Source organism: Polypterus senegalus, chromosome 16, assembly GCF_016835505.1.
Source record: "Polypterus senegalus isolate Bchr_013 chromosome 16, ASM1683550v1, whole genome shotgun sequence".
NCBI lineage: Eukaryota > Metazoa > Chordata > Cladistia > Polypteriformes > Polypteridae > Polypterus > Polypterus senegalus.
In genome coordinates, this window is record NC_053169.1 from 32,377,308 (window position 1) to 32,388,842 (window position 11,535).

Sequence of the window (11,535 nt, forward strand, 5' to 3'; positions counted from 1 at the left end):
TGGGAAAACCTACTCTGTGACAATGAAACCATCACTTTACCTAGCAGATGAACCACAAAGCCAAGAAGAACAATCCAGGTTCTAGCCTGGCCTTGCAGCAATGGAACAATTATTCACCCTGTCTATACGTGCTTTGTGGATTCAGCAAAGAGAAAGTGTTGGACTTACACACTTGGCATTGAGGTTGTTCTGTGTTGGCCTTGGACTCTGCCACAGCTGTATCTTTTCTCCTCTCTCTGGTTCACAATTTTCATGAACAGGACAGCAAAACATAGCCAAGGATTAGAGAGCACACAGGTGCAGAACCCAATGAATCTCTGCTGTTTGCAGGTGATGTTGTCATCTTGGCTTGGCTTCACTAAGCTATGACCTCCAGTGTGCAACAGAACAGTTTTTAGTGGAATGCGATATACTGTAGTTGGGATGCAAATCAGTACTTCCAACTCTAAAGTCATGGGCCTCTCCTGGGAAAGAGTCATTTGTTCTCATCAGTTAAGTGGTGAGCTGCTGCCTCAACTGAAAAAGTGCATGCCTTTCAGGGGTTTTATTTCCCAGTGAATGAAGAGGTGATCAAGAGACTAAGCAAAGAATCAGTGCAGTGGAAGCAGATTTGTAGCCTTTTTACCAGACTGTGGTAACTGACTTGTTGATGTAGCTTTCGATTGACTAGTCTACATCCCCATTGTTACTTACGGTCATAATCTCCGAGTACTGACCATAAAAGGTCGACTGTCAGGATAAACAGCCAAAATGATGCTCTTGCATAAGTTTTCTGGGCTCACCTTCATAATATGGTGATGGGCATTTTGTTAGAATGAATTTTTTCATTTGTAAGAGGATGTTAACCTTTTCATTTTTTTTTTTGTTTCATGTTGTTTCATTGCACCCTTTGATATTTAAAAAATTGAGAGATGTATGACATAATATAACATTTCTGAATCCACTTAATCCAGCTTAGGGTCATGGGAAGCTAAAGCCTATCTAAATTTCAGGGGCAATGCAGGAACAAACAAAAGAAGGCCCAACAGTTCCACACTCACACTCATCAAATTTAAAATCACCAGTTATTTTAATAGCTACGTCTCTGGGATGTAGAAGGAAAATTGGAGTATGCACAGAAGATGCATGGTGTGCTCCTCTATTACAATACTTGAAAATATTGTAATAACTATATTTTTCACATTCATGATTGTGGATACTGCGGTGGGTTGGCACCCTGCAAGGGATTGGTTCCTGCCTTGCGCCCTGTGTTGGCTGGGATTGGCTCCAGCAGACCCCCGTGACCCTGTGTTCAGATTCAACGGGTTTGAAAATGGATGGACAGAGACCCCCGTGACCCTGTATTCGGATTCAGCGGGTTAGAAAATGGATGGATGGATCCTGAGTGTGCCTTGTAAAGGACAGCAGTCTTGTGTAGACTTGGTACCTGCAATGAGACTGACATTGGGTATGGCTCCCTGTGACCCAGGACTGTAATGAAAAGGTGTGGAAAAGTAATGAATTTCACTGGAAGATTTTGCACATCTTTGTCTACAAGCATGTTTAAAGATTTGTAATATTTATAACATAGCAACCTCTAACCCTCTTAATCCAATTCAGATTCACAGGGGACTGGTGCTTATTTTAGCGGCCTACCGCAGGGCCTACTGAAAGACACACACATCTACACTTACTATCTCACAGGAATAATTTGAACTTGCCAGTCAGCCTAACATTAACAGCTATGGTGGTGTGGAAGGAAAACAAGAGTACCGATAAAGAAAAGAAAAAAAAATCCATGCAAAGGTGGGAGAACATGCAAATTCTACATAGAAAATGACCATGTGTGGGATTCAAATCCAAACTCCTTGACCCTTGAGACAGTAGTACTTGCAATATTTATTATATCCTTAAATATCTGGTAGCCAAAATGGCCTCATTGATGTACATGTCCTTGAAATGTTAACAATACAGGTGGAGAATGAACTATTACAGCATTTATTTTGTAGGCTAATTGTATTGTTTGCTGTAAGTGATTGTGTTCCAGGGAAGTCAATTTCTGCCACAGTTGTTTCTAACATTATCTCATTCTTTTAAGTACTATACTGTGCCATACATCCTTTTCCAAGAATAAAATGTTCACTTACGGTTTTACCAAGTGACCCTCTGGCCTATGAAGAGGGACTGCCCGGTATTGTACTTCTTCACTCATCACTGCTCTGATTAATTGCTTGTTTTCAGCATGTGCTCCCTAGGCTTTTATAATACCTGGAGAATTTCTATTTTGCTATTTAGTGGGATGTCTGATTGGATGACCCAAATGTCGATCCAAAAACATGTCTAATTTAATTATACTGAGACAAAGACAGTTTTTTCCAGTGTGAATGGAAGTAAGAAACAGATTAACAATAACAGACACACATGGCATTCAACTAATATGCAGGTGGCACGTAATACCTTCTATAAGATGTGCTCAGAAGGGCCTGCCTTTAAACAAGGAAGCAGCACATTTCAAAGCCATTATTTTAAAAGGTTATTCTAATAAAGCAAACTGAAACTAATTAGTAAGTTACTATATTGAGGAGTATGTGAACCACAATGAGACACTGATGGCCACACTAACTCAGTCTTGCTACTGTACCATTACTTTAGTTTTAGACATGCCAAAATCTTCCATTTACAAAGTATTTTATAGTAATTTGCAGTGAATCGTTCTTATATTGTTAAATCCTATGTTTATTTATTTGGTTTTATGTATTTATATAGCGCATTTAAAACAACCAGAGGTTGACCAAAGTGCTTTACACAGAGTAAAAGGTAACTATGAAATAAAAGTCAGATAAAGAATTATTAAAAAGAAAATCAAAAAAGGAAACATTATACATACACAAACACACATATACCAACACACAAACATAAATAGCAATATAATATTATGCAAAGTAAAAATATGGTTAAAAATACTAAATACATTATAAATAATAAAATAAAATATATGGTTCTCTCTCTGTCTCAAACAAAATCCCTTTATTTCCAATGTTAACACATGTCCTCTCTTACTCAATTGAATTACCACTAGCCTCCTTCCTTCCCCATTTTTTATGCCTTTCATCGGCCTAGCTAGCCTCCTTCATTTTTCCAAACCAAACTGACACATTAAAGCAGAAGTGTCAAACTAATTATTGGACGGATTACTTAATCAGAATCTGATTACCAAGCTAAAGGCACAAATGCTTTGTTGTCTTCATTTTAGTTCACTATCTTGTTAAGATACAGAAGCTTAAAATTTTTATTTTTTGCTAGCTGTTAATTATCAGTGAGCTGCAGATAACAAGGAGAACGAAGGGAGGCAGGTAACATGGTTTCTAGTATACCGAACTGTTTTTATGATAAAGTTTCAATTTCTGTAAAATCTTTAAAAAAAATGTAACCGACTGTGAAATGGTTATCTGTTCCAAACCAAATTATTTGCATGAAGTTCACAGAAATTCTATAAATATTAGAAATATCTCATATATTTAATTAAATTAAGTGTCATGTTTAATTAATGGCACAATCTGCTTCGAACTTGACTGACCAGACAGCAGTATGTCCTCCTGCACTGACCCACAGAGCTTCAGTTCAATGGCAGACCTCACTACTGGGTTGCCAGGTACTACAGTCAAAGTCCCCCCTATCATCATGCCAGTTTCTGTCCATTCTTAGAATATCCCAAATTCTGAAAACCTAAGTAATAATGTACTGTTTAGTAATTTACATGTATAATAAATGTTGTGTAAAAAAAATAAAATAGAACACTGTCCTATTAGAAAGGAAAGAAAGGATTTGTCACTTGTACAAGTCAATTATTTTGCCAAAGCTGATTAGCTAACAAGCTCTGGCTACAGTTTTAGCAAAACATTTTAAATTATTCTTATGAAAAAACTCTTACGACTTTCAATGTGCATTCCTGTATACCATCTGCATGTTTTGTGCCACATGAATGATATTAACAAATGATGGGCACCTTTTGTTATACAAAACAGGATAACATTTTTTACTTGACAAACCATAATGTTAATAAAAAAACATAGTGAAATTAAAGTTTAACTTACTGCATATAAATTTATTATAACATATAAACCCCACTACACTTGTAAAGGCAATATTTAATTATCTGATAAAATGTTTTAATTCAAAATGAAGCAACTCAAAGTAGTGTTTATTCCAAAATATAATACATAATCACTGTTTCATTAACAAAAAATGACAGAAAAGCAAAGGAATTGTTTAAACCATTTAAATAATAAAGACACTACCTACAAACTTTCGTTCAGTACTCCTTTTACTGCTGAATTTCTGCCTGTAGCTTGATACTTTTGGAGATGTCATTTCAAATGGTAATTGTTTTACTAAAATATATTCAAGTGATTCGATTCTAATCTTGCAAAGCTAAGCCGACAACTTCACAGAACTCTTAAAGCTAATAAAAGCTGGACATTTGTGTTTGAGCTTTGCTGGAACTCTGACTCTAGTTAATAAAGTTAAAAAAATGAACAGGGTGAGTAGTATTGGTTTCTGTGCCAGCTCTGATCCTAAAACTTAACTGATTTCAATGTTTGATAGACATTTCTGCCAAAGGGACGAGGGACTGAACTGGACACAATAAGGAGATGCTTGTCACTCTCAGATGGCCCATCAATCCCAGACCACTCTGACCCCTACCCAATTATATATAAACTTTGAGATTATCCGGCAAAGCAATAACAGACGGTTGTTCAGTATAAAAGTTATTAATAAATGAAGGTTTCATGAAGCATGTGGGGGTAGAGAAATTTGAGGAAGAAAATGTGGAAAAGAATGTGGGGGAGAAAAAAACAAACATACTTTTAGGTAACTATATATTTGTTCATTCAAAAACCTTCCCCAACCCATGACCCTGTTTGAAAAATGTGGGGATTCCCCCAACTTGGCAACTCTGTCTTACTATCGCACGTTGGAAAATCGAGAATGACTACGCCCACTTTCTTCGTTCGCGTACAAACCGAGGCAACAGGCGGGCTCGGGTCGTTCTCGTAGGGCGCATGCGTGCTGCAAGTTCAAAGCTGTTTCTGCTTGCCGCAACGATGTAACGAGAAAGCTGATTAATCACTTGTCAAAGTCTAAAGTCATTTCGGTCTGCAAAATAATGATAAGAAAACTGTGTCGATACGGTTATAAAATCCTAAAAAGTGCGAGACAATAAAATAAGTTTTCGTAGTTGTGTGTTTTTATATGGGAAGGTTTTTGGTTATGATGACTCACCTGTTTTAAGTATAAATAAACAGTGATGGCAGCAAGGCATGCGTAATAGTACTGTATGTACCACAACAAAAAGGATCCTGCGGACACATGTAGAGCAGCACACCTTAAAAGCATTACTAAAACGTAGGACGCGACGTGCAAATACAACCGCAAGTGAAAAGTTCCTAATGCTTTTACTCACTTGAAGCCATCCATGATCCGCGAATACATGGCTGAAGCAGAAAATGAGATGAAATCGTTGCAGAATCTGGTACAAACACACAGCAACCTTCGACGGCTAAAGTACTTTGCCAGCCTTCGTGCGCAGTTTCTTTTCTATTGTATTATTAATCCCGTTGCGTGAGTCCTGGCGACTTCTAGGGGCGGAACCGTGTAATTGCGCGCTCACGACGTTCTTAAAATTGTACTAACTGTACTATGTTCATGCACGTTTGCTGCAATTATGTACATTTTTAAAAGTCAGAGGACGCATACAATAGTTACGATCTTAACTTTTTTTCATCTTTTATTAAAGTACATGTGAAACATACAATATGAAAGATCGCGACATGTTGCAGTGGCTTGCATGCCCATGAAGTCCTTAGACATACAGCACGTATTTAGGACGTGTAACAGTCCAAAATCGACTCAGATAAGAAAGAAAAAAATCTTGCCCAAGAGGAAGACACCTGGGTTTGTGTTCACTTGGAAGCACCTGGTACCAAAATCCAGTTGGGCTCAGCTGGAAGAAGTTGCATAGAACCGCTGTGTGGCATAACAACCCCGACACAATTGGTAAGTGCAGTGTTAGAAGTTTGAAGCTTGTCTGGAGATAGGATTTGTGGTGCAGGTCAGAATAGATTAAATCTATGATAAGGAGTCTTTGTCTTGGAAACCTGAACATCACTTTCCAGGTAGGGAGGGAACTGAAACTTGGCTGGGTGGGGCAGAAAAATACAAATTTAGAAATGGGGTCTGGAACCCAGCTGTACTGTTAGGGGTTTTTTTTAACCTGTTTCATCATATCTTCACAGGAGATTCTCACACTGGGTGTAGCAATACTTGCAAAAACCCCAGTTGTATTCTATGCATTTTGTGTGAGGGGGTTAAGAAGGTTGTGTTGGCCTTACATCCATTTCCTGAAACACCTTCTCCAGTTTCAGGGTTGCAGGAGATGGTCTATCATAGGAAACATTAAGCTAAGTGCATGTCTTTGTGATGTGGGAGAAAGATCAGAAAGAGAAAAACCTGCACCTGTCCTAGGTCTCTTCATTCAAGCTGTGCTTCGTACATTGTGTGTTCCCACTGAATACCCAGAATGCGAATTTGGATTGGCAACCATCATTGCCAGGTGAGCCAAAGGAGAACTCTGTTGATTCAAGTGACTATCTGAACTTCTGACTGTGAGAGTTTATCTTTTTTGCAGCAAGTTTGTTCCAATCGAGCTCCACTACATCCATCCATTATTAAAAACACTTATACAGGGTAGGGTTGTGGAGCATCTGAAGCCTACCCCAGTAATCATCAAGTGCACAACAAGAACAACACTAGGATGGGGCACCAGCCCATTACAGGGTGAATGCAAACACACACACACACACACACACACACACACTCATCAGAGCCAATTTAGCAACACTAATCCACCTAACCTGTATATCTTTAGATAGTAGGTGGAAACAAAGCACCCAGAAGAAACCCACATGCACACAAGGAGAACATGTATACCTTTTCCAGGGAGCATTCTGGACACGAACCCCAGTCTCCTTACTGCTAGGAAGCTGTGCACCCATGGCGCCACCATGCTGCCCAGACCCTCTACATAGGGAGGTAACATACATATGCCTTACAGATAATGAAAGTGCTTAGATTCAAACCTAGGACTCTAGAGCTGTGACTATAATGCAGATAATGTGTGCATGAGTGTGTCCTGTAATTATCTGCTGCTCTGCCAGGGTAGGTTCCAGCCTTGTGCCCAATGCTGCCGAGGGAAACAACCCTGAATCAAATCCCACAATCCTCAAACAAATCCCACAATTCTGAATTTTAAATGGGTTTGACAATATTATGGTATATATTCTATGCAATATTATCCACCTCCCCTTTTTGCGGGTGTTTCTCCCACGGACTCATCCACTGCCAAAAGTATAGAGAACAGAAGAGAAAGGCCGGGGACCATCTTAGCTGCACCCAGGAAATGCTACTGAATTGATCCTAATGCAAGTAATTTTTTATTTTTAAATTAAAACATACCCTCAAACAACTGCAAGACAGAGGCAGGTACACAATTCTTTCACAAAAGAACACTTTCAGTCTTCTTGTGCTCAGTATCATATAGACCTATAGACAGAACCTGTCTCAACCTATAAGAACCAACCTTAGATGAAGTGACATTCAGTCAATTGGCACACTTCCACTCACTCATCGAGGGCAAATTTAAACCTGTCAATCCACCTCACATGTATGGAAAAAAAAGTAATTTTTCACAAAAGAGAAAACATTTCCTCCCAGATGCAATTTTCAGAGGGCTGTCTGAATGGCACAAAAATATTTTCTTTAAATGTGGTTGTGAGGAGGTCAAAACCATGCACTTGCCAGAAATTAAATATAAGGTATTTCAATAAAGTAGGGAAGGTGTCATTTGTTTTAAGGGAACAATTAACAGAAATGAACCCCTCTGTACTACTAACCAAATCTCATTGAGTTCTGAATCATTAGGTATTTGGTGTTAGTGTCAGATTAAGGTGCACAGGGAGAACATGAGCAACACTCCCTGGCCATACTTCCCCTTACTGGTACAGACTGAGTGACAGAGTCTCTGACTCTGTCTACAATCCCAGTGTAATAATGCTTGCCACAAAGTAGGACTTGTGAAATTTTAAACCTAAAAACTTACAGCTAACTGCAATGGTCAACTAGGACAATCTTTTAAACTCTAGTCAATCAAATGGCATACGTTCTGTAGAAATCTCCATACAAATATGGTGCCAGCATTTCAAATTTGCACAAAATGCTATAAACACTTGAATCAAACCAGAGCACAAGTGCCTTTTAATAACAGTGTAACCTGCTGTACACCCATTCCAGTCTAGTTATAGTGTAATTTTATATAAATGGCTGTCCTTTGGGCTCCCGCCTCTGCTTTTCTAAATTCAGAACATTTCTACATATTTGCAATTTGTTTAATTTTCCAGATGAACTGTACACACACTTTGGTCATCGCTGGGACTGTTGTCATATTTCTAATTAGAGTCACTTCCAGGTGCTGGAATATCTCTAGAAAAAGAGATAAACATTATAAATAAAAAACAAATCATAACAAATTTCTTTCTGAGGATGAAATAGGTTTCCTGTCATTGTTGTTTATGCAGTTCAGTCAAGATAGAGTCAACTTTTGCTCTACCAAAAATAACTTTAATAATAAATAATATTACACAGTGGGTTGGAATTACACTTCTGGTGTGTGGTTAGGTGTGCACTGTTTAAGGGAAAGTTTTAAAAATTTTCATTAATTTTTGTAGGGTATTTCTTATTCCTGTGTAATTATTGTTTCTAATATATAGAAGTGAATAATCCCATCTTTTCAAAATGCTTTTCCTGGTGAAGGTTGTGACCAATAAGTGAATAATCAGTTTTTGTCTTTTTTTTGATGTTTTGAGAAGTAAATAATCAAAAACACAATAACTGACAAACATTTACATGCCGACTGCACCACAATAGTAACATTTTTTTGTTGTCAATGTCAAAGGCTGTCTGGACCTTGGCTTATTTTTGAAGATGAAGTCTTGTTATGATGCAATTCTGCATATAGAATATGAGGGGCTCTGGTCTGTCCATACACATATTGTGGATACTGTGCTCTAGCATAACACATTCACTAATATTTGATTTTACATTTTTGGCATTCTTGTTGCTTTGGCTACTGAATCAAGAAACATGTACTAGAAGGCACAAATTGTAGTAGGGCTTATAAGTCACATCTTTTATTACACAGGTAGATATCTTTGGCTACTTCAATTTTTATTTTTTTCAAATGTAGGTACCAGCTGAGTTGCAGCAGATAAGCAGCACTTGTTCTAGATGGACTTCATTAGTCCAGATGGATGGTTTGCTCTTGTGTCTGTTTTACAGGACAAGGTTTGATTCCAGATAGGCAAAACATGTTAGGTTCCGTAGTTAGGACAGTGTCAGAAATAGGATAGACTTTGGTCAATTGAAGGGGGAAGCAGAACAAAAACTTTTGACATTTGAGCCTTTTATGGTTCAGAAACGCAAGTACTATCGATCCTCAGAAATAATACTTGTTAAATACGATGCTAAGTTCTTGTTTACCTCAGACACATCTATTGACTGTCTGGTGCACTTTAAATAAAATGTATTATTATTATGTTTACCTCTAAATAGGTCCTATCTTTTCATGGGTTGTAGCTATATACAGGGGAGAGTCTAAAAAAAGATATCAGGCATTGGTACTTTCTTCATTTATTTAGTGCGTAAGGTAAATTACTCTGTTTTTTCCATTCCAGGATCATGGGGAACCAGAGTCTATCCCAGTATCTCTGGGTGAAAAGAAAGAACCATGCTAGGATGAGATGCTAATCTGCCACAGGGCACACTCGATCATAATTTACAGTTGTCAGTTAACTTAACACGCACCACTTAGAGATGTTGTAGTGAACCGGAAAGTGTAGAAAAAACTCACATGGGCTATAATACAATGTATAAAGTCCATCCTGACACACAGCAAGCTGATTATTGAACCTAGGCCCCTGGAGCTGTGAGGTAAAATTGCTAACTACTGTGCCACTAGATCAGCCACCATACTGCAAGTTAGGTTTAAAAAAAAAAAAAGAATTCCGCACTCAAAACACAACTTAAAAAGACTGCCAAAGTGACTTAACGCTAGCATCGCATTAGTCTTTTTGTATGAGAGATTGGACACTAAGGAGGGAGAAAAGGACCTATACTGATTGGCTAGACAGAGGGACCAAGCTGGGAAAGATGTGCATCACGTTAGGGTAATAAAGGATAAAGATGGAAACGTACTCACAAGTGAGGAGAGTATGTTGAGCAGATGGAAAGAGTACTTTGAGAGGCTTATGAATGAAGAGAACGAAAGAGAGAAGAGGTTGGGTAATGTGGAGATAGTGAATCAGAAAGTGCAACGGATTAGCAAGGAGGAAGTAAGGACAGCTATGACGAGGGTGAAGAATGGAAAAGCCGTTGCTCCAGATGACATACCTATGGAAGCATGGAGGTGTTTAGGAGAGATGGCAGTGGAGTTTTTAACTAGATTGTTTAATGGAATCTTGGAAAGTGAAATGATGCCTGAGGAGTGGAGAAGATGTGTACTGGTGCCAATATTTAAGAATAAGTGGGATGTGTAGGACTGTAGTAACCACAAGGGGATAAAATTGATGAGTCACAGCATGAAGTTATGGGAAAGAGTAGTGGAAGCTAGGTTAAGAAGTGAGGTGATGATTAGTGAGCAGCAGTATGGTTTCATGCCAAGAAAAAGCACCACAGATGCAATGTTTGCTCTGAAGGTGTTGATGGAGAAGTATGAAGAGAAGGCCAGAAGGAGTTGCATTGCGTCTTTGTGGACCTGGAGAAAGCATATGACAGGGTGCCTCGAAAGCAGCTATGGTATTGTATGAGGAAGTTGGGAGTGGCAGAGAAGTACGTAAGAGTTGTATAGGATATGTACGAGGGAAGTGTGACAGTGGTGAGGTGTGCGGTAGGAATGACGGATGCATTCAAGGTGGAGGTGGGATTACATCAGGGATCGGCTGTGAGCCCTTTCTTATTTGCAATGGTGATGGACAGGTTGACAGACGAGATTAGACAGGAGTCCCCGTGGACTATGATGTTTGCTGATGACATTGTGATCTGTAGTGATAGTAGGGAGCAGGTTGAGGAGAGCCTGGAGAGGTGAAGATATGCTCTGGAGAGGAGAGGAATGAAGGTCAGTAGGAACAAGACAGCATACATGTGTGTAAATGAGAGGGAGGTCAGTGGAATGGTAAGGATGCAGGGAGTACAGTTGGCGAAGGTGGATGAGTTTAACAGTACAGAGTAATGGGGATTGTTGAAGAGAGGTGAAAAAGAGTGCAGGCAGGGTGGAATGGGTGGAGAAGAGTGTCAGGAGTGATTTGTGACAGACGGATATCAGCAAGCTGCAGTGGGCTGGCGCCCTGCCCGGGGTTTGTTTCCTGCCTTGCGCCCTGTGTTGGCTGGGATTGGCTCCAGCAGACCCCCGTGACCCTGTAGTTAGGATATAGTGGGTTGGATGAT

The 11,535-nt window shown here is 39.1% G+C and overlaps 1 protein-coding gene across 1 annotated transcript in view; it reads right to left on the reverse strand.

Moving 5' to 3' along the window:
* The window catches only part of ephx5 (epoxide hydrolase 5), a 36,843-nt gene extending 31,249 nt beyond the window's left edge, over window positions 1-5,594 (reverse strand). Inside the window, exon 1 of the mRNA XM_039738226.1 lies at window positions 5,444-5,594. Within this exon, the coding sequence (XP_039594160.1) occupies window positions 5,444-5,472 (29 nt within the window). The 5' untranslated portion in view covers window positions 5,473-5,594. The remainder of the gene's footprint in view (window positions 1-5,443) is intronic.
* Window positions 5,595-11,535: the final 5,941 nt, after the last annotated feature.